The 24,134-nt window shown below is 46.6% G+C and overlaps 1 protein-coding gene across 2 annotated transcripts in view; it reads right to left on the bottom strand.

The window, feature by feature from the left end:
- LOC147732647 (uncharacterized) overlaps positions 1-3,076 on the bottom strand; it is a 583,719-nt gene extending 580,643 nt beyond the window's left edge. Inside the window, exon 1 of one of the 2 annotated variants that reach the window (XM_086957159.1) lies at positions 2,810-3,076. In XM_086957159.1, coding sequence (XP_086813285.1) covers positions 2,810-2,833 — 24 coding nt within the window. In that variant the 5' untranslated portion in view covers positions 2,834-3,076. The remainder of the gene's footprint in view (positions 1-2,809) is intronic. The other variant, XM_086957160.1, reaches the window with a different exon arrangement.
- Between the last annotated feature and the right edge of the window lie 21,058 nt (positions 3,077-24,134).

The following is a 24,134-nucleotide window of genomic DNA, read 5'->3' as shown; positions in this document are numbered from 1 at the left end:
ATTTTGAATATTGCCGCTCTGCCCAAGAGTGTCAGGGTCGAGTTGCTTCCAGCGGGCTGCATCCGATTGGAAATTCTTTACTGCTCCTGGTCTGATGTGGCATAGATTCCGGAATATTGAAACCCTTCCCTTGCTATTATGACTTGTGGGAGGTCGGCCAGGTCAACGCATCTGCCGACAGGAAACAATAAGGACTTTTTCCACTTTATCCTATATCCAGAGTAGGAACTATGGGGTTCAATCACATGGAAGAAAGCAGGGATTGAGTCTGTGGGTCGAGTGAGATAAAGCAGAATATCATTGGCGTATAGGAGGATTTTTTCTCCTGGGATGGGAGAGCCCTCCATTTGGAAAACTTTAATGTCAGGGTGAGTCCGAATCAGACAAGCCTGAGGCTCAAAGGTTAGGGCCAAGAGGAGAGCAGAAAGTGGGCAGCCCTGCTGGGTTTCTCACTTAATGGGAAAGTTGAGAGACAATATATTATTTACCCCGACTGCACCCATTGGTTTTGTGTATAATAGGTTTATCCATTCTCAGAAACTGGGTTTGAATCGTAGCTTTAGCAGGGTTTACGCCATGAAAGGCCAGTGAATTGCATCAAAGTCCTTTTCAGCATCGAGTGAGATAAAAAGGTGGGGTCTCACCTATTTTAGGCCTGTACAATCCAATTATGGAGTCTACGCAAGTTCCCTCTGGTGGATCGTTTCGGCATAAAGCCGGATTGATCATTATGGACTAAGGAGGTGATCACTTTCAGAAGTCTGGTTGCTAATATGGTAGCCAAGACCTTAGTTTACATGTTTACTAAGAAAATTGGGTGGTAAGTGGCACAGGTGGTTTTCACGGCTTATGGATGATGATAATAGTGGTCCTACAGAGGTCTGGTGGGAGGTCACTATCTTCCCTTGCTTGTGGTAGAGTTGGAGTATGTGGGGAGCTAGTATTTCACATTGTTTTTCAAAAAATGTGGCTGGGAGGCCGTTAAGGCCGGGTCTTTCCACGATTTAAGTGAAGGACGGAATTTTCGACTTTTTCGGGGGTTATCTCTGCATCGAGTGAAACGCGGTCATAGCTGGGTAGGGTTAGAAATTCAATCTCTGCGAGGTAGTCACCAATTCTGGTGGTATTCGCCAAGGGTCGTTTTTCATACAGTGCTGTATAATATCTTGCGAATTCCTTTAGTATTTATCTGCCTCTGGAATATAGAGTGCCCTCCGAAACCTGTATCTGGAATATACACTTGACTACGACTTCTCGTCGGCTCCGCCATGCCATCAGTTAACCGGCGTGGTCGCCAACTTCATCGAGGCGATGTTGTGTGACAAGCTTATGCTGGCAAACTGTGTCAGTGGCCAGTTTGATATGGTCCGATGTCAGGATGTTGATCCAACGGATAATAACGGATGTTTAACTCACATTTTCAAGCATTTAAAAGACCTACTACTCTAAAAGCATTGGGGCGGACGGGGTTCAAGTGTGGTATTAATTGTTATCCCTTTCACCCATTTCTTGTGATATTGCTTCATTTTCCAATTTTTACTTGATGTGTTCCATAAAGATTTGTTAATATCTACCCTAAGATCCCAATGGACGGCTATCCAAGCTTTCAGTGAGCACTAGGGGCTTTGGAAAGGATAAAATGCATATTTCAATGCTACTAATGTGCTTTGCTAACCCCTCTAGGATATTCTTTTGATGATAAAGGTGTTACTAAGGGTCCCCTTTGCACCTATGCCTTCTGTTGACCTTCAATACTTGACAGTGAAGGTTGCTTTCTTCCGAGCGTAAAAACCAGTAAGGGAATCCCTGTTGCTCCTGCTTACATTTCACATGTTCTACTTAAGCTTGTATTCCATAGGAGTGTTTGCTTTTTCCAGGATGCTGTGTTCAGGTATACTGTTTTTTTACAAGCAGCATATTAATCTTGAATAGTGAATACTTTTAACTGAGTCACATTAAGGTGTTGATAATTGAGTACGATGGAGTTGTGGCTGAAGGCAGTGCGAGATTCTCTCAGTGCTTGTCAGGTCATCACATGGTCATTCAATCCTTGGCTTCTCTGCAAAGGGCGCAGTGCAATGGTCGCATATGCCAGTTGCAATTGTGATCCTTTGTAAATGTATGGACAAGGTGGCGCTCTAAGGAAATCTTAGTTTAGATGTTAAAGCCACGCTCTTAATTATATAGGTCACGCCCCTCTCCGGGACCCCGCCACAGACATTTTTTCCACCCATTTAAAGCCCTGCATTGATGTCGCGAATCTTATAAATAAACCCAGGGGTGGGTTGGCGTATCATACATTGTTTATTTTTTCTCCTGTGAAGGATAGGGCCCACTTTAAAAGTAATGACTGTGATGCGGACTAAATATAACGAAGAATGGCAGAAAGTAGCCGGGCATTATTAGCCTTGCCGCGGAGGGTACGTCTGCTGGAGTCCGTGCTGAGAAGTACGTGTCGGAGTCGGAGTTCATGTGTGGCAAGGAGTCAGCATGCCGCGTAATGACTGGCAACGTATATAACATCTGTCAGGGAAGAGCAAGCAGTTTCAATGTATTATTTAAAGTATTTTACATGTGGCAGGCTGGCATGTATATTAATACCAAGCTAAGTACTGCAGATCCCCTCGCTTTTTACCGGGTGACAGATACATAGCACATTCACCATGCTATGCACGACTGAAAACAGGATAAGAATTTTGATTACATCTGTAAACTGAGTTAAACCCTCCAAACTCTGGACGCTGACCTTTTTACAGGCGGCCGTTCCTCCACCCACCAGACTCAGAGCCCATTCCAGCCCAAGACTCACCTCCACTGAACCCTTCCAGGACATTTCTCTCCAGTGATTCTTAAATATGTTTCTCTTCAGGGACCTGCCGCAACGATGGTGTCTCTCTGGCAGACTTAAATGAGGAGGTGATGATGTTTTGCGAGCCCTGAAACAGGCGAGTTCCTCCTTGTGAGCCTGTTATTGCGATAAAAGGTACCACTTTCTAAAGAGCATTCCCAAAGAAACACTAATATGTAGGACAGGTTCATCAACAAACCTCGAGAGCATATTCCAAAGTGAAACACTAATCACCAGGACCTGCTCACTGCGGTCATCGAGGCGGCGCGCGCACGCTGACGTCTTATTTCCTAGGCTATGCGCATGGTACAAGTGCAGAAGGAAATAACGTGAGCATTTCTCTGTTAAGACTCTGCTCCTGAGGTGGGATACGGGAAGGAAGACGTGTGTAGGGTTTTCCAAAGTGTGCTAGGAAATGAGAGAGAGAGACCAGTGCTCTTTTCGCTATGTATAGGGCTTTAAGTGGGCCGGGTCTCAAGGGGTCTGAGCACCGGCAATTTTTTTTAGGGGGCCTCGAAACGGGTCACAGGCTGTCCCTCTTTTTTCCGGATTGCAGTGACCGTAGTTTGCTGTCACTGCAGTCCGGAAAAAAGTGCCAGGGTGCAAAACAAAGCCTGATAGAGACCCGTTTCGAGACAGCAGGCACATGGATGTGCGCTACTCACACTGCTCACTTCTCAGTAGTAGAGAAGTTACAGCATGACATCATGTCAGGGGAGCGTTGTGGGGGAAGGGGAATCCTTTAAGAGTCATTTACTTTCTGGATTTCCCTTCTCTTTCTGAAACTCGGGAGCAGCAAAATTGTGGTAGCGTCACCAGGGATTTAATTGGAAGCTTTGTCAATATTATATACAAGTCATCGTTGCAGCTTATTTATCTTCTGCAATAACCATTGACAATGCCAATATTCCTTACTTATTGTAGGTATGATGTTACTTGTTGTATGAAATATCTGGATGTGATGACAGAAACAGCAAAATACCAGTCGGGCAGCATACTATGCTAAGTGATTTTAAGCCACACCCCTAATTACACTGGCCACGCCCCTTTGAGAGACCCCCAGTTTTTTCATCCCACTTAAAGCCCTGTGAGATAACTGTAATCACTAGTATATGCAGGAGACCTATGTACTCTCTACCATTCCTATGTGACTCTTAGAGTGTATCCATTCGTACCCTTTCCTTATGTATATAGAGATAACTCTAATCACTAATATATGCAGTAGACCTTTGTACTCTCTACCATTCCTATGTGACTCTTAGAGTATATCCATTCGTATCCCTTCCTTATGTATATAGAGATAACTCTAATCCAGAGGTCTTCAAACTTTTTGATGCCGAGACTCCCTTGTAAAACCTTTTTAGGGGTAAGGTCCCCCTTCCGACAAAAGTTTCTAGAAACTGGTACTCCTCATCATCAACTTTTGACAACCATAAATGCGCCTGTTAGACCTCATCACATCCATCCATCATTCATCCACCCACACTTTCACACATCCATCCATCATTCATCCATGCAACCTTTTATCCATCCATACATCCATCCACCCTTTCATCCTCCCATCCATACATCTATCCATCCACTCTTTCATCCATCCACCCACCCACCCTTTCATCCATCCATACACCCATCATTCATCCCCCCACCTTTTCACACATCCATCCATGCATTATTCATCCATGCAACCTTTTATCCATCCATACATCCATCCTTCATCCATCCACCCTTCCATCCATCCATCCATCCACCCATCATTCATCCCCCTACCTTTTCACACATCCATCCATGCATCATTCATCCATGCAACCTTTTATCCATCCACCCTTTTATCCATCCACCCTTTCATCCATCCACCCTTTGATCCTTCCATCCATCCATCCTTTCTCCGTCCACCCTTTCATCCATCCATCCACCCATCATTCATCCCCCACCCATCATTCATCCCCCCACCTTTTCACACATCCATCATTCATCCATGCAACCTTTTATCCATCCATACATCCATCCACCCTTCCATCCATCCTTCATCAATCCACCCTTTCATCCTTCCATCCATCCACCCTTTCATCCATTCATCCACCCTTTCATCCATCCTTCATCCGTCCACCCTTTCATCCTTACATCCATACATCTATCCTTCATCCATCTATCCTTCACCCATCTATCCTTCACCCATCCACCCTTTCATCCTTCCATCCATACATCCATCCTTCATCCATCCACCCTTTCATCCATCCATTGACCCATCATTCATCCACCCATCTTTTCACACATCCATCCATCCATCATTCATCCATGCAACCGTTTATCCATCCACCCTTTCATCCTCCCATCCATACATCTATCCATCCACCCTTTCATCCATCCACCCACCCTTTCATCCATCCATCCACCCATCATTCACCCCCCCACCTTTTCACACATCCATCCATCCATGCATCATTCATGCAACCTTTTATCCATCCAACCTTTCATCCTTCATCCATCCACCCTTTCATCCTTCCATCCATCCATCCTTTATCCGTCCACCCTTTCATCCATCCATCCACCCACCATTCATCCCCCCACCCATCATTTATCCCCCCACCTTTTCACACATCCATCATTCATCCATGCAACCTTTTATCCATCCATACATCCATCCACCCTTCCATCCATCCTTCATCAATCCACCCTTTCATCCTTCCATCCATCCACCCTTTCATCCATTCATCCACCCTTTCATCCATCCATTCTTCCTTCATCCGTCCACCCTTTCATCCTTCCATCCATACATCTATCCTTCATCCATCTATCCTTCACCCATCCACCCTTTCATCCTTCCATCCATACATCCATCCTTCATCCATCCACCCTTTCATTCACCCATTGACCCATCATTCATCCACCCATCTTTTCACACATCCACCCATCCATCATTCATCCATGCAACCTTTTATCCATCCATACACCCTTCATCCATCTACCCTTTCATCCTTCCATCCATCCACCCTTGCATCCATCCATCCTTTCATCCATCCTTTCATCCATCTATTCATCGTGCATCCACCCACCTTTTCACACATCCATTCATCCTTCATCCTTACATCCATCAATCCACCCATCATTCATCCACCCACCTTTTATGTGCCTCTCTCATGGGGGGGGAGGGGTCAGTATCTCTCTGCATCTTCTTCCTTCTTTCCCCATCATGGGAGGGCATCTCTGTGCCTCCCTGCTGGGGGCGGGGGACGTGTCACGGGACCCACAGCTCCAGGCGCGCAATATCCTTTGACCTCAAAGGGCTACACTACAGCCTGCTCCCCCAGCCCCCCTCCGCCCCAGCCACCACTTCCCCTCCTCCCCCAGCTCGAAACGGCTTCAGGGACACACACACACAGCCACACCCGTACTTGACAGGTCTTTAAAAGACCTTTTACTTGTTAATGAGGCTTTGTTGTTTTTCACCCCACGGTGTGAATTAGGCCTCCACCGTGAGCACCCTTGATCAGCCCAAACCAGGAACTGCGCTCTGAAAGAATCTGCGACCCCCTTCCAAGGACTCCACGACCCCCCTGGGGGTTGGGCCCCACAGATTGAAGACCTCTGCTCTAATCACTAGTATATGCAGTAGACCTTTGTACTCTTTACCATTCCTATGTGACTCTTAGAGTATATCCATTCCTATCCCTTCCTTATGTATATAGAGATAACTCTAATCACTAGTATATGCAGTAGACCTTTGTACTCTCTACCATTCCTATGTGACTCTTAGAGTATATCCATTCGTATCTCTTCCTTGAGTGACTTTACTATTTGTACATTTGCAATTTTTCTTTCTGTGTGTATCTCTTCCTTGTGTGACTTTACATCTTGTACATTTGCAATTTTTTCTGTTTGTATCTTTTATGTAACGCATGTGATCCTTAGTCCTTATGTTTTGCAACTGCTTCTTATGTATAGCGCTCTGACACCTTCGGGTAAAGTTTGCGCTATATAAAATCGCATTAAATAAAAAATATGCTCTCCAGAGGGAGGCAGAACTGTGGTTGCCTAAACTCGCGCTGGTTCACTACCAAACCGTGTTTATGTGTATGCAATGTCTAAACAAAAGTACACATGTCGGAATTTCTCAGAATTCATGCATGAATTTCAGACAGCACTGTTTAAGAAACTGAAAGACACTGAGCTAGAATAACAAATTTTGATACTGCCCTCATGTCTGTCTTCGTGTCAGCTTGTTCCTTCATGCAGTCTATGAGGTGATTGAAGTTGTAATGTCCTGCGGGACGCGTTCTAGTGTTCCGCAGGAAGTTGGACTTCAAGCCACTCCTTTGAGGGCTGGACACACTACACCCACACACCCATCCATCACGGGTGTCACGAGTGATGTGACCCCGTGAATAAAAGGGCCCGGGTGCACGTGCTTGTGGCCAGTTACTGTACATTCCTGAGTTTCTGTGTCTATCTTTTACGCCATGTGGTCCTGAGGCCCAACACCACACTTACGACGAGGCGGGTAGCTAACCCTGCATTCCAACTGCTCGGTGTTTCTTCGCCCTCATGAGGGGGTAATGAGCTGCTGCCGTGACGGTGGGGTGTGTCGAGCTCCGCGACACGGCACTGTCATGACGGAAGGTGGCAAGAGACTGGCTGCCTCCCATTCACATCGCCCGGCAAATGGAGAAGTGGATGAGCACCCCCGCAGCGGCGCCTGAACGCCAAGGGAAGCCTGAGTCCCCCATCGTGCTCGCGGTATGGCCGCCGCCACGCTTAGGCAATAGCCGCCGCAAGTAAAGAGCCTTGCGATCCTCGCTGTACAGCGCCGAGAGCGGACCTGCTACCCCGAGCAAAGCACTGCTCCGCCGAACTGCCCTCACTGCGTCCGCAGCTCCAAAGAAAAGGGAGGCACTGCTGCGACTCCTGTGTGCACACCCCAGTCACTGCCCGCAGCCACAGACAGCATGACGGCGCAGGGGATGATGAAACCTGGCCTGCGGAGGCAACGTACGCAGCCTGCAGCGGCCCACACAGCCTGTTACAACGCTGGCACCAAAGAGAGGGTGGCGAGTGCCCCACGCATCCTCCATCTGCGAGGCCCCCAGCGACCGCACTGGCGCGGAGCAGCGCCCAACACGCGGGTGTGCAGGAGCGAGAGAGCCGTCACCACCAGCCTGGTGCACACCCAGCCAGCGAGGACGTGGACTGATGCTGCTTTTTCAACCAATGTGAAACCTGCACCGGTATGAGCAGAGGCGCAGAGAAATACATTGCTGCGGGACCCGGATTTGAAGCACCTCTGTCGCTGCCAGCAAACCGCCTAGCCCATGTGCACCGCCCCTACTGTGCCCCCCTACCTTCCTCCAGCGATCAGTATGGTCCCGGAGGTAGGTGCGGGCCTTAGGTTCTGTCTGCCAGCAAGCGGCTAGCCCCAAGCTCCAGCAGCCAACGTAGAGAAGCGTGGCAAACCCAGCGGTTCCACAAGTGAACTTCAGCCAGCAGCTCCAGCCCATGTAGCCGGCCTTCGAGAGGGGGAGCTGCTGCAAGGCACAATACGAGCACCCGCCGCGCCCCCTAGTGGTCGAATGTACCACAGCACCACGAGTCCCAGGTTTCAGCTTCAGCCCCAGCGTAGTCCGTAGCTGCTGATAGACTGCAACCAAGGAGGAAGTAAGTGAAGGGAATCTACTCCTGAGACAGCCCAGCGCGCTTCACCAACCCTCCTCTCACGGCCTGCAAGGACCGCACTCAACAGCGCCACCCAGCTTCCCCCTTTACCATACCGGCACCTTCTGCATGCTGCGCAGTGATCAGTGATTAGCGTGGTAAGAAGTACAGAGACATGGAACCATGATGGAGTGCGACACAGGCTGCACCCATACATTACATGATACCTGTCAGCCCTCACTCCTGCCACCAATGCAATTAGGGTCACATCCCTCAGCACACTAAGCAAAGACAAGCCGGAATTGCACTGCACGGCCCAGGTGGCCATCTGTCGCCGCTGCAGGAAGTCTGATGACCATTTCATTCACACGCTGGTGTTAGCAAGTGCATGATGCACCCCCATGACCTTGCCTGACGCAACTCATGCAGAGTGATCTGCACCAAGGCCCGTGACGCCAACACTCACAGCCCCTCGTAGAAGAGAGCTGCTGTAAAGTGGCCTGCAAGGAACGATGGCTGTGACACCCTAGTGGACATTCCCGCTGGGCACACAGCAGTTTTGCCGCCCAGCAAGTATGGAGCGACGGCCTCCGCTACAGTGGAAAACCGAGACAGCCATAACTGCACAGGATACTCTCCTGTGTCCACCCGCAGCCACAGCCACAAGATACTTTGCTGCCACAACCACATCTGGTCATAAGCGAGAAAACCCACACCCGCGCCACCAAGTAAAGCCCAGTCTGAACAACGTGACCAAAGGCCCGCAGCAGCATAACCTGAGCCACAACACCCAGGAAAAGGAAAGAAGGCGCGCCAACAGTAGAGTATTCAACTAACAGGTGTAAACAGGGACATCTACAGCTCTGCACCGCCCTCACTCAAGGGAACCAACACTGCAAAATGCAAGCCCCGTCATCACAAGTGGAAGGCCAGCCATAACTGCGTCCCCTCAAGAGAACTGTCCCCATCGACAACGCAGGAAAAGACTGGTGCAGACAACGCACCACCCGTGGCCACTTAACACCACCACCGACAGTGCAAACATCGTGTCATTTGCTCCTACCGGAGTACATGCACCTCACGTGCCAGGAAGGCTTCCAAGAAGCAGACCGAGCACGCAAAGAGCATGCAAAGCCAGAAGCGCGCAGTAAGCAGCGCCAGTGAACTGGACTGCACAGACAAGCACCCAGGAGACATCTCAACAAAGAAGCACTGCTGAACGCAGGTAGGAGAGCACCAACGTCTCACCGCCCCAGCGAAGCTCCGCAGTAGGCCGAAGACCACACACGGTGTCCTCCCTCACACTGCCTCAAGACGGAGTCGGCCGTGACCCAAGACTGGCAAGAGAGGAGTCGCACACCCCACATGGCAGGCCGCCACAGCACCATGCGCTCCAACAAACAGTGAATACGAGACCGGATGTCACGTCGCCCAGCAAGCAAGGAGCATGTCACAAAGTGACCAGTCCAGACAAGCACGCCGGATTGAAGGCAGAAGCCGGCGCCATGACAGCGCCACCTCGAGTTCCAAACGCAACGCCCTCGAAGAAAAGAAGAGAGTGACAGCCCTGTCACCCCGAAAATCGGAGGAACACAGGTGGGCTGAATAGACCAACAAAGGGAGAAGACCGAGGACTAACAGCAAGCCAAGAGCACACCCTGACACACCAGACAGCCACCAAGGCGGACCGACGTCCCTGGACACAGCCTCATGGGTGAACCAAACTTAAGCCGCAGCCAGTGCCAATCGCGTCTCATCCTAACGCTTCCCCAGGCGACCGTCTGTCCCTGAGCGTCGGCAGTCTCAGTCAAGCGGCATCCCTGCTCCTGTCCGCAGATGCCACCGGTGAAGATCAGCACCGAGTGTCCATCCTCACACTTCCTCAAGATGGAGTCGGCAGTGGCCCAAAGCCAGGCAAGAGAGGATCCCCACACTCTACGTATCAAGCCGCCACAGACACTCCAGCTTAGCAAGGCGGAGGTACATGGCCGCCAAGTCCCTCCTGACATCCAGCACCCCCAGCAAGTCACCACCACCTGTCATCCTGAGCCACCACATGGCTGGCAACCGCCATCACGCCAGCCATCAGCACCTGCGTCAAACAACACCACTCCTCGAATATATCGGCGGACTGGAGTCCTGCACCGTCGCCCCCCAGCCAACAAAAGAAACCAAAGGCCACCTGTGAATTTGGCCTACACCGGAACCGCAGCAGCAAGTGCAAGTCTTTGCTGAGACTCATCCACCCATGAGGGTTGTGTGTGCGACTAAGTAACAGCTCATCAGTGGTCCTGCAGCTGCCCCCAGACGGCACACAACCGGCCCCCAGCGGAGGCCTCCTACAGTCCAGCAGCAACCCCAACAACGGGCCTCCCCAGGCGGGAGAGCAAGAAGAGACTTTGCCCTACCGACAGGATTCCAGTCAGAGCCAAGCAGTTCAATCGGTCCAGCAACACCTCTGTGAATTCTCAAGTGGGACTCCATCCATGTACACGACGCAACCCACTTAAAGGAACTGTTAGACTCACCACAGACCATCACCGATGTCAGCAAAGTGGAAGCAAGGCAAGACAGCAAGACAGGTCATCGTCGGCGAACTGACGGTATGCAGCGGACATCTCTAAGCCAGCGGTCGTGTCCTGAGCCCCTCAGGTTAAACTACAGGTGCCCGCCGAGAAGGTTCTGCTGCAAGCAAAGTCACCAGCCCAGGTCTGCTGTCGTCCTGCCACCTGACTTGAGAGACTGACGGACCCTGTGGTATTTTGTTAACTGTTCTATCCCCACAGGTTGGACTAACACTTTATTTGCTCCTCAATAAAGTGGGGAGGAATGTAATGTCCTGCGGAACACGTTCTAGTGTTCCGCAGGAAGTTAGACTTCCAGCCACTTCTTTGAGGGCTGGACACACTACACCCACACACCCATCCATCACAGGTGTCACGAGTGACGTGACCCAGTGAAAAAAAGGGCCCGGGAGCACATGCTCGTGGCCAGTTACTGATGTGCATTCCTGAGTGTCTGTGTCTATCTTTTACGCCACGTGGCCCTGAGGCCCAACATCACAGAAGTAAGGGGTTGGTCTGAAAACTTTCTGTTCATAGGATGTCTTGTTCTCTTATTATATCTTAGGGCAGAGTTCTCCGTTTTTGGAAGATAGCAAAGTGCTGCAAACTTGTTAGTGTGACTGCTTTTCCTTCTTTTCTTAGTGATACTATCGCCTGCCTGCCCCACTTACGCACTGCCCAAGTCTCTCTGCATTAACGCCTTTAAGGCCTGTGCCTCCACACCACATGATGATGTCATTATGCGTGAGATTGCATGTGACATCACAGGAAGTGACCTCAGATATTAAGAACTCAATTTGATTAGCAGGTAAATCATCAGTACATTAGCTCATTATGAGATTTAACAAATGAGATTTGGTGTCAGGGTTGTGCCAAAAAAGTGGCGCAATCCTGATGCTAAATCTAGGCCTCAACTAATACATTTATTGTTTTAAGCCCTGCCACAAAGAAATTGGCAACACAGAGCAGTGTGGTAGATCTGTTATGCTTGATTGGTTGCAAACTCTAAATTAAAAATATTTGATTGTGTTGAGGCATCTGCTGTAAAGGTGCCTAATATATCTCTTGGAATAGAAATACTGGTGAGATAAATCTGGAGTTTAACGCATTTGTTGGAGAGATCTGTGTTTTGTGAGGTGCCAGATTTGTATCAAAGTAGTATAAGGTTAACATGTCTCCTGCAAAGTACATCATGTAACATGCAAATGACAGATTTTTATTTTATGTAAAGTGGGTTACTGCTTTTAACACAGAGATCCTTTTGTTACCTGCAGTTTATAAATTGCAATCCATGTAAAAAAGCACAGTGAGCTATGAAGGACATGTGGCTTCCACACCTTGTAACCCTGACACATGTAACTCATCTTGTACATTGATTTACACATGTACATGGCTTATTGTCAATATATAATGTGCTTGTTACGTAAAGAGCTCTAACACCCTGCATTGGGTTGGGTAGTGCTATTAAAGAAATGAAATAGTGCTCTTGAAATTGTTATTTGTGTAAATACTGGAACAGACCAACACATTTGACATTCTTACAGTGCACACATGCATCTTTTATATGCAGGTACTGGACAAAGGTAAAAGTGTGCCTCTCTTAAGTACTTTTCAGAGGGTAACAAGCTGTGTGCCTTTGTTTCCCCTCTGTTGCATTTACATTGAAGTGTGAGGTTCTAGGCCGCCTCCAGTCAGAATATTCAAACAAAAGGAGACCATCTGGCCACTTAACTTCAGCCCAGCTGGAGTTGGAAAAAAAAAGCCCCCTCGCTCCCTGCACGTTGCTGCTGGGAATGGAAAGCAGACAACATACAGGCGCTGCTGAACGAGTCCCGGTGTCTGAAAATTACACCGGGCACGTTCAGCATATTTCTGTGGGGCCCAGCTTCTTGGCAGGGGGGATGGCACCCACCCTGTGAAAATAGTGGGTGAACGCCGTGTACCTGCGTGTACTCCTGACCTGTGCCCTGTCCCGGCTGGTGGCCTGCTCAAGAACAGACCCGTGCTCCAGCATGTCGCCTTCGCCCACCACCACCCGGCCTTCTACCCCAACTGCCATCACCAGTTTGGGGATCCCTCAATGCCCAAGATCAACACCCGTGAGTGCAGCAGCACCCTGAAGGCCAGGCTGAACGAGCACCACAAGAACCCCAGCAATGGCAAGAAGATCATGCTCTGTCCAATCATAATCTCTCTTCAACTTTTCTTAAAATGTAATCGCGTTAATTTGCAACTCGTGTATATGTAACTCTAACCACTAGTATCTATAGTAGACATATGTACTTAATACCATTCCTATGTGAGTTTAGAGTTTATCTGTGTATTATCCTTTATGTAATTCATGTACTCTGAAATCCTTATGTAATGTAACTGGTCCTATTGTAAAGTGCTCTGACGCCTTTGGATAAAATTTGCGCTACATAAAACCACATAAATAAATAAATAGTATTCTCAAAGGATATGTGTGCTCTTGGGTCACATTAAAAGCATCTGCCCTGACTCAGCATACAGCTGGGCACATGCATTTACATTTGCAGAGTCTAAAGCCAAGGCTTATAAGCAGGATGAAAAAAGTGGAGAGTCTCTAAAGGAGGCATGGCCTATGCACTCAAGGGAGTGGCTTGAACATGTAAACAGTTGTGATTCTCATAGTGCGCCACCCAACTGTTCTTTTGGTTCCTCTCTGAGCTTTCTGTTACTGCATCTATATAACACAACAAATGATGTACACCTAAACCAATCAGACGATTGGCTTTAGCAAAGGTTTTAGCTGGTAAGAAAACTGAGCAACAACAATGATTTTGTTGTAAAATTATTAGTATTGAAAATGTTTAAATTCTGAAATTACGAGACTGTGAATTAAACATTACTGAGGCCTGTTTCAGGTTTGTGGTCTTCAGAGTCGCTCAATCAGTCCAGTTATGTTCACTGTATGATAGACGTGTGCACTTTTCGCTCCACATCTTGTCCATCTACATTTCTTACACCTCATTTCTTACCTTTTCAGCACACTCTTTTCACTGTCTCCTGAAAGCACTTCCTCACATCTCATTCAATTCACTACAACCCAGAAACACACCGACTCACCTGTAAGCACTGCATTTTCTTTTACCTTGCCAATATTTTGCTAACGTGTTCTTTTAACTGCCAATTAGTTAGGGAATAAGTAACACAAAGGTGGACAGTGCTCTTCCTGACAGTTTGCCGAGGTCCAAGCAAACTGCTTGTGCATGCCACATGTGTTGCAGTCAAAGTACAGAACCAACGCTTCATGCATGTTGAGTCAAAGCGCAACTCTAGCCACTATAAAGAAGTTGAAAATGACAAAAGCATTGCTAAGAAATCTACATTTCGGTGACCGAGAACCTGCTGAAAGACCGTGCATAAAGTATAGCGCTGCTATGCGAGATGTAGCTATTACAAACAAGCATTGGCATAGCCAATAGTTCTCGCCTTGGGACCTTATAAGTGTTTTGCCAGACCTATTGGCTTTGCCAGACTCTTTGGTTTGCCCTATGGTCACGGGTTTGAAATCTGATGGGCCATTTAGCTTTTCATCCTTCCGAGGTCTATAAAACAAATATCATTAACATATGTTATCTATAAAACCATTGAATAATCAAAGAAGATGGGGAGAAGGAGGTAAGACCAAAGAAAAAGTACAAAGAAATATTTTCTGCGGTTTTATTTTTCGTAGAGAGGGGGTTGAGTGCGCCTTATCTGAAGACACCAGAATTCACGAATCCAACGGAACTAAACAATACATCTATTCGTGCAGGGTGCTCATATTAGTCAATGCTATTTTATCAATGCAAACTCTTTATCGTGTCTTTCTTCAACGAAGCCCGTGCCCTGCCAATATGTCTGTCAAGACAACCCACGACTGCAGAAAAGTGGAGCCTTTTATCAACAACAACATGCCCCTGGTAAATGTTCCTCTGACGTCCAACGTTAAGTCGTCACGCCAAGCCTCAGTTAATAGAAAAATTGTAATGTAAATTGCAGTGGAAATATCAGCATTTGGGTGCACAGGCAAGATAAATGCCCCCTCTCCTGACAAATCTTTTCAGTCCCTGGTGTTTCACACCCTGACAGCCCCAGGAGAGGCCAGACAAAAGCCCAGAGATAGGCAGCGCCATTAGCATGTGTGTGCTAAGTACGTGCCAAGTGCAGTTCGGCACCGCCAAATGAACATGTTCTTCAGCAGATGGCAGGCCCCATCATGCTTTTTTAAGTGATCAACAGTTAATGTGTTTCTGGAGACATTAATCATTTCCCTCCAGCCAGTCAAAAGAAACAAAAGCACAGGGATCAATAATTGTTGAACTCATATTCCAGACTCTCTCAGCCTGAAGCCGATGTTTGCATATGCAAGCATGTTATTTTCCTCTACAAGATTAATACAAATTTACATTTTAAAATATGCACTGCAAAAGAATGTCCATTTAAGAAGCACTCTCCCCCAAAACGTGAGTTTCATGGCGGGATCTGAAAATGCTGCCAGGGGAGGTAAGTACCTTTACAGGGGCTTCAGATATCAAATCTTGATTCTCTCACGTGTAACTTTGTAGGAGAAGGGGCGCATTAGTTCTTTAGAAAGGGCGCTCCAGTTTAGTAAATATTTAGTTATTCAGTAGCTCTTGTGTGCTACATGCAGCGCCATATGCTGATAAAGCACTTCACTGCGCTGGGAGGGTGCTCTGCCTGCTAGAGGGAACAAGTTGTCTAGTTCCAGCTGCGCGTGACCGCACTGTGTTTAATGAATAATGAGAAGGGTCATTTAAAGTAAACAAACTTGCTGCTGCTGGCCGGCCTGTAATGGCAGGCAGGAAAAGTCTTTTAAAACAAGCGCGGCCGTGAAAGTGAAAGCGACGGGAAACATGATCCAGAACAGATGGCACCATGAGTGCCCCTGCTCACTCCTGCAAGCTGGAAGCTGTGGGACACGCACTCGTTTTATGAAAGTCTGGAGTGATTCCAAGAGGCCCTCTCCTAGAGCAGCGCATGCACACTGTGCTTGGTTCAACCTAAAAAGGGCTACTCAATCTACCCTTGTGGGCTTGGGTAATCAAATCTAAACTGGTAACAGTGCCAGCGTGGGATATTGCTGTGAAACTCTCGGTTTATGATTTTCTCCTATTCAGTGATGCCTGTCTCTTGCATCTGAATATAATTCAATGTCAATGCAATAACATAACATATTCATAATCGAAAAGCCAAATTATTATTACAGATGTATCCATTGAAAAAATTGTATTTAACATAGAATATCACAACAACATTTTTAATTCAACATTCATAAAGATATTGTCCAGGGGTTATCTAGAAGAAAGTTTGAAATACATTGATACCGTATAGTCTGTTACACCCGTTGGGTTGATGTCCTTAAACAGACGTCGATGTACCAGATGCTCACTTTCTATGAATATCTTGAATATGAATGTCTGATGGGCATTGCAAACCAGCTCTAATGGATATTAGCAAAAGAAAGATGGGAAATGAGTTGACGTTTCAGTCTCCGAATGTTTTCATCTCCAAGACCATCATCAGGACTACTTTGTTTGTATGAAAAAAAATAAACAATATATTAAAGTAAGGGGATACACCTGAAATCCCTTTAAAAAGATAAAGAACACAAAGTGGGTAGCTCCCGATGCCAGGGCCACCACTGTGATAGGGTGAAAGGAAATGGTTTCTGCCGTTCACGATGTGCAAGTGAAAAAGAAAAAGCCATCATGCATCAAGTATGGGTGCTCGAATACTACTCCAAAATATAAGTGTTTGCCAGGCAGCCGTTGCACTTACTAAGAAGATTTGAAAGCACAATGTCTGCAATTAAAAGTCTTCCAGATAAGCAATGATTTGCATCAGGGTGGAATGGGTTCGGATTCAAATCTAGGCTCATGCTCAGAAATTAATCTAGAGATCAGAGTCAAGATGCAGAATGAAAGTCCATCACTTGGATGACCTAAAAGAAAACAGAGAAACTCCGTAAGGGATCATTGGTGTCCCATCATTACACATTTTGTGCCCAGTGTGATCATCTGGGATACCAAACAACTATACTTCACCCTACCTCCATCCAGAAAGGGGAAGAAAGAAATTGTATCCTCTTGTCGAGTTCTATACAGGAGAATAGTATAAGAGGGAAAAACTCTCTTAAATGAATAGTGCTTTCCTATCTAAAAACAGTGGGAAAAAAATGTAAATCAGGAGCAGTTGAAGTATCGCTCGTCGATCAGACACTTTGTGGAGAAAGACCACAAAGCAGAAGATTTCCACTGGACAGTTTTGGAAAAACCAAAAATCCCTCCACATATAAGTGACATTTCTTACTTTCTCTTCATAAGAGAACAAAGATGGGTTTTCAAACTTTCAAACGACATTTCAGGTCGCTATCTAGAAAATTAAGTTATTCTGACGAGTAGAATGTTTGCGCTGATACATAAACCTATCTCGAGTTTCCCCCTTTTTTCTGAATGGCTGGATGGCCCTCGATATGAATTTGATACTTATACACACATTGAGTGAATACTAGGTAAAATGTGTTAATTGTCATAGGATATAGATTAGATTAAGAGTGACGACTATTCGCAATCCTAATTGTAAGAGGTTCTCTCTGCGATTATGGTCTTTGAGTCTTTTACGACATAGATTAAATGCTTGAGACAGAATCGCCATAAAACAACAAATCCTATTGATAACGTGATATACTGTAGTTCATGACTAACCCTGGGCGAAGAACTACGCTCCGTTCGCGGAGTTTGCGGAGTTTCGGCAACTCCGCGCTCCGCGGAGAACGCGAAGTTGTCAAATACTCCGCAAACTGCTGCGTAGCGTAGTTCTCGCGCTCTCAATAGCATTTTCGCGTGCGCGAGGATGCTTGTCGGTAAGATCGAGTTGCCGAACACGCAGAAACTGCAATCTGGCACAGAATAACTCGCGAACATGTTACTAGTGACCGGAAATAAGGGGACGCGAGCGGGCGGGACAAACCTCATGGGTAACTTCGCGCGCTACACATCCTGAGCATGCAGGCAATCAATCAATCAATCAATCAGGATATTTGTATAGCGCGCTACTCACCCAGAGGGTCTCAAGGCGCTTGGGGGAGGGGGGTCCTCTACTGCTCGAACAGCCATGTCTTGAGTTGCTTCCTGAAGCAGAGGTGGTCTTGGGTCAGGCGGAGGTGGATGGGGAGGGAGTTCCAAGTCTTGGCTGCCAGGTAGGAGAAGGATCTTCCTCTCATGGTGGATCTTCGGATGCGTGGCACGGCGGCGAGGGAGTGGCTGGTCAATCGTAGCTGGCGGGTGGGAGTGTAGAAGGTCAGGCAGTTGTTGAGGTACCTGGGGCCCAGGTCGTGGAGGGCCTTGTGTGCGTGGGTGAGGAGTTGGAACGTGATTCTCTTGCTGACGGGGAGCCAGTGAAGGTCTCTCAGGTGTCCGGAGATGTGGCTGTGTCGGGGGATGTCCAAGATGAGTCGTGCGGAGGCATTCTGGATGTGTTAGAGTCTTTACTGGAGTTTGGCTGTGGTTCCGGTATAGAGGGTGTTTCCGTAGTCCAGTCGGCTGGTGACGAGTGCCTGTGTGACCGCCTTCCTGGTTTCGGTGGCGAGCCATCGGAAGATCTTTCGGAGCATGCGTAGGATGTTGAAGCATGATGATGAGACGGCGTTGACTTGTCTGGTCATCGAGAGGGAGAAGTCCAGGATGAAGCCCAGGTTGCGTGCGTGGTCCGTTGGTTTGGGTGCGCTGCCCAGGGCAGGGGGCCACCAGGAGTCGTCCCAGGCGGAGGGTGATGATCCAAGGATGAGGACTTCCGTCTTGTCTGAGTTCAGTTTCAGGCGGCTGTTCCTCATCCACTCGACTACGTCTTTCATCCCTTCGTGTAGGTTGGTTCTGGCGGTTCCTGGGTCGTTGGTGAGGGAGAGGATCAGCTGGGTGTCGTCGGCGTAGGAGATGATGTTGAGGTTGTGTTGGCGTACGATGGCAGTGAGGGGGCTCATGTAGACGTTGAAGAGGGTGGGGCTGAGTGATGATCCTTGTGGTGCGCCGCATATGACTTCGGTGGCCTTTGATCTGTACGGGGGGAGGCGGACTCTCTGGGTTCTTCCGGTGAGGAACGAGATGATCCACTCCACTGCCTTCTCTTGGATTCCGATGTTGCTGAGGCGCTGCACTAGGGTGCGGTGGCAGACCGTATCAAATGCTGCGGAGAGGTCCAGGAGGATGAGGGCCGCTGTTTCCCAGTTGTCGAGCAGGGCTCGGATGTCGTCAGTGGCTGCGATGAGGGCGGTCTCGGTGCTGTGGTTGGCGCGGAAGCCGGACTGCGAGTGGTCGAGGCTGGTTGGGCGAGCGCAATTGGTGATCCACTGTGTGAGGTTGTTGGCTGCTTGGTTGGGGTCCGTTGAGCTGGCGGGAGGGTTCTAGCTCAGTGAAGTGGTGAGCTGGTCGGTGGTGATCTTGTTCCAGTTCCTGCGGGGAACCTGTTGCGGGTGGTGGTGAGTCGTGGTCTTTCTGAAGCTGAAGTGGACGCAGCTGTGGTCTGTCCAGTGGAGTCCGGTGGAGTGGCTGAAGGAGATGTACTTGCTGGAGGAGAAGACTGGGTCAAGCGTGTATCCGGCGTAGTGGGTGAGGGTGTTCACCAGTTGCATGAGTCCGAGGTTGGCGAGGTTGTCCAGCAGGGTGGTGGTGGTGTTGTCGTTGTTGTTCTCCAGGTGGAAGTTGAGGTCCCCTAGGAGGATGTAGTCAGCGGAGGCGAGAGCGTGCGGGCTGATGAAGTCTGCGATGTCTTCGCTGAATTGTGTGCGAGGTCCTGGGGGTCTGTAGATGAGGGTGCCTCTGAGTGTGGTCTTGGGGTCGGTGTGTATCTGGAAGTGAAGATGTTAAGCGGCTGTGAGGGTGTCGTCTGAGTTGGTCGTGATGCGGATGGTGTTCTTGTGGACGATGGCGATGCCTCCTCCTGTCTCGTTGACGCGGTCTCTCCGGGTGATCTTGTATCCGTCCGGGATGGCAACGGCGATGTCGGGCGCTGAGGAGGCGTTCATCCATGTTTCCGTGAGGAAGGCGACGTCTGGAGATGTGGTGTTGAGCAGGTTCCAGAGTTCCACGGCGCTCTCGAAGACGAAAAATGGATTGCGAACGGGTCAAGCAAGCTACTACGCATGCTCGCGGAGCTATGCGTAGTTCGCGGAGTGCAAGTGCATCTTCGCGTAGCTCGCGGAGTGCGGCTACGCGAACTACGCCCAGGCTTATTCATGACACAGTGACTTTGAGAGTACATTCAATATAAACACTGATATTAATCATTGCACATCATACGACAAGGCTAGATGTGATAAAGAGGTACAACACTATGTTCACGACACAGTAATTTAGAGAGTACGTTCAATATTGACACTGATATCAATCATTACACATTAGACAACGAGGCTAGATGTGGTTAAGAGGCACAGTACTATGACAAAGATATCACTTCATATTCATAGTAGCAGTAATATGAACAACATCGATAATAAACTAACAGGACGAAACCCCTTTGGAAACTACAGTTCCCAGTGTCTATGACGTCAATTTGTAGTGGTCCAGCACTCCTACCAAAATTCTGCATAAATTATGTCACCATCTACTACCAAACTTACCAATCAATACCAGGCCCATAAAGATAACAGAGCAGCTGAATCATGAGGCGAATGAATCTAATATGTTGTTTAAACTATCTACAATAAACCAGACCAGCTTGTCATTTAGTAAGTTTATTCAAACATATTCATGAAAACTTAGGCTTTGGATCTTTATTAAACAAGTATTAGAAAATGTCATAAAGAAAAGTTTATTCAGCATTTTTAAAGAGAGCTTGATTCAAGAAATATTATTCATTAACAGAAATAAGTGAAAAAGAGCCTTTCCAAACCCTAACTGACTCTCTGTCTCTACCCTCATCGCCTGAAAACAAAGTCTTTAAAAGTCTCCTTTCCTTACGTGCGTTCGTCGATCAGCAGAACATGACCCTCTGGAATCAAGAAGTGTAGAAAAAAAATCTGCTCCTTGAGCCAATTCTTATACCCTAAAACTAAGGCTAAACTAACTATTTTCACATTCCAACAGCTGAATTCTGGCTCCCCATTGGCTGAACCACCTCATGCCACAGTAAATTGTGACATCTTCCACCTCAGGTCCGGGCTTTTTCACTAACCCATTGTTTATGCACAGAGTCCTGGTGGGACTTCCTTAGGCTGCTACATTTTGTAGCAAAGATGTTCATGTAGTGCACAAAAATGCCGCGACTCACATCCTCGCCTTGAGCCTGTCCGTTCTGAGCTTCCCGTGGCACAATAGCAAACCTCTCCACAGGGTCGCCTTTGGCAGTTTTTTTCAAAACTTTTCACTATAAAAGTTTATAGACTTCTCATTTTTTTCAAAATAAGTTTTCTCTTGTGGCATTACATCAGCAGGCCTCTTTTCAGAAAGCGTCAATTTTCGGCGCCACTTTTTCTTGTGTCACTTTTTAAAAAATGCATTATTTTTCTGCAGCCAACTCTAAGCTTCATTTGGAAAACTATTATTTAAACAAACACAAAACATCAATTAATTAAAGAATTGACATTTGTTCTGTTACCCACCCCCTTTGCTAAATGTTAACCCATTAATTATGTTACCTAGCAAAAGCACATTTAAGCAGCATATATTACCTTTGATATACCAATCCGATCTGGAACTGCATTTGTCACAGAAAAGACAAGACAAAAGCACATTTAAAAGCACATGCTATTATTTTTGACATCAGCAGTTAGTATACGACAAACACAATAGACTATAATTATTGTATTATTTCTTTTGCATTTTGCACAAATAAGCATAATGTTAGTCCCATGTGTTCATGTTGCACAGTTTATTCTAGGTTGATTTAATAACATGCAGCAAACATATTAGTTTTATTAAACATTATGGAAGTCTGACTTCACAAGCCTGAACAAAATATTGTTCATTAACCCGCTCCATCAGTAGTTTGCGAAAGACTGCTCACTGTAGCATTATAATTACACAAAAAGGGATATATCGGCGATTATTAGCCGATTTGGATGTGCAAAATTAGTAAACAAAACAATGTAGAATACATTAATATGATTCACGACGGATCTGGAAAAGACTAAGAACTACAAATCCCACTATTAGTGATGTAATTCAGTAGTTTATGATGACAGAATCATTACACGCCGCAAATAATTAATTAGTGGCACCTAAGACCGTTTACTATCGTATATAAAGTGAGACAAATCCGCAGTCCGTTACCTCCATTCCAGCATTGTCCTAGCTGGAGGCAATGACGGAGAGGTAAGGGCGATACGACTGGCGTTGTATAGTTATAGTCACCGTGAAGTCTAGACAGCGCGCTTGTGACGAGACAAATCTCGTGGTTTTTAACTCTGTATGCAGTGGAGTCTAACTGCAACATAGAGTTTGTCTGAAACGCTATTGCAATGCCCCAAGATAGCAGTAGGCATGAGTTAATATATTGCTGCACCGGGCATATACTTGATTATGCAAGCGAGACAAGAGAGCTTAGACGCGCTTGCATTTTTTTCATTTAAACATTGTAACTTACATCAGCCACTTCCTTTGACATAGGACGCATGTTTTGCTTATATTTTGTTTATAGACTGCCAAGGTTGGCATTATCAGCCTTCATTTTTTCATTTTTCATAATAAACAAACATTATTTATCTAATATAAATTCATTGGACATATGGTTCATATGCTATACCGCGAACTGGGCTTGGTTTTGGTTAGGAATATCCATACACTATTTTGAATTTATGCCAGAACAATCCCTGTTAGCATACACATATGGGTGACAGGCATTAATGTTAGAAACAATGTTTTCTTTAGACAACTGTTTTATAATTATTACATGTAGTTTCCCTGCACTTTGGATTACTTTCTCCACAGAGCGGGCCTCTTTGACAAACACTGGTGCCAAGAGAGGTGAGGCCTAGTCCTCGTGGTGCACTGGTAAGATTACCATTGCATAAAATCATTTAATAAATGTGTTTTGTTAGTCTGATAGACAAGAGATGCAGTTTATTTTTCCTCATTTATTTTACAGATGTCAGATACATCATGCCCATATGGAGGATTTGAAATTGGATTACACAAACTGTGATTTTGGAAAACAGTATGTATAAGATATTACTTGTTGGCCTTGATAAAGCTTCTTCCTTTTTTGAAGTATTAAGGTCCTGAAGAAAGCTAGGGAGTCTTGCCCGGTAAGCTGAAACATGTCGACCATAAGAGCAGTGCGATACTTCAACTGCTCCTGATTTACATATTTTTTTTACTGTTTTTAGATAGGAATGCATTTGTGGGATCAGATTTAAGGGAGTCATTGACACTCTGAGTCTCCATTGTATATCCTTTTTTAACTCACATCTTGCTTTTGGTTTCTTGCACTGCACTATTCATTTAAGAGAGTTTTTCCCTCTTATACTATTCTCCTGTATAGAACTCGACAAGAGGATACAACTATTTCTTTCTTCCCCCTCCTGGAAGGAGGTAGGGTGAAGTATAGTTGTTTGGCATTCCAGATGATGACATTGGGCACAAAATGTGTAATGATGGGACACCAATTATCCCTTACAGAGTTTCTCTGTTTTCTTTTAGGTCATCCAAGTGATGGCCTTCCATTCTGCATCTTGACTCTGATCTCTATTTAAACCCTTTCAGGTTTGTCTTTTGTCCTCTACCTTTCAAGCTCTTGAGACTTGTAGTGTCTATACATTAATGAACACTCTTCTGAACAGACTTCGGACTACTTTGTGACTGACAAATTGAATTAAGGGAATTTAGTCCGAGAGTCTTTAATTGATCCCTTTGGCCCTTCTCTCTGTTTTTTGTTCAGAAATTAATCTAGCATAGGAATAATAATGTGAGAAACATCAAAGAGAGGGACTAAGTCAGCTAATGTCCTGTCAACTCATCGGTGGACTGATTAGGACACCAGTAGTTAAGAGGTGTCGTAATATGGATGGTATCTAAATTAAGGGGTCAAAGGGTAAATAACTTCTGTTCACAGCAATT

Source organism: Lissotriton vulgaris, chromosome 2_1 (assembly GCF_964263255.1).
Source record: "Lissotriton vulgaris chromosome 2_1, aLisVul1.2, whole genome shotgun sequence".
NCBI classification, from domain to species: domain Eukaryota; kingdom Metazoa; phylum Chordata; class Amphibia; order Caudata; family Salamandridae; genus Lissotriton; species Lissotriton vulgaris.
Note: the sequence above shows the minus strand (reverse complement) of the source record. Positions and strands in the feature narration are given on the sequence as shown.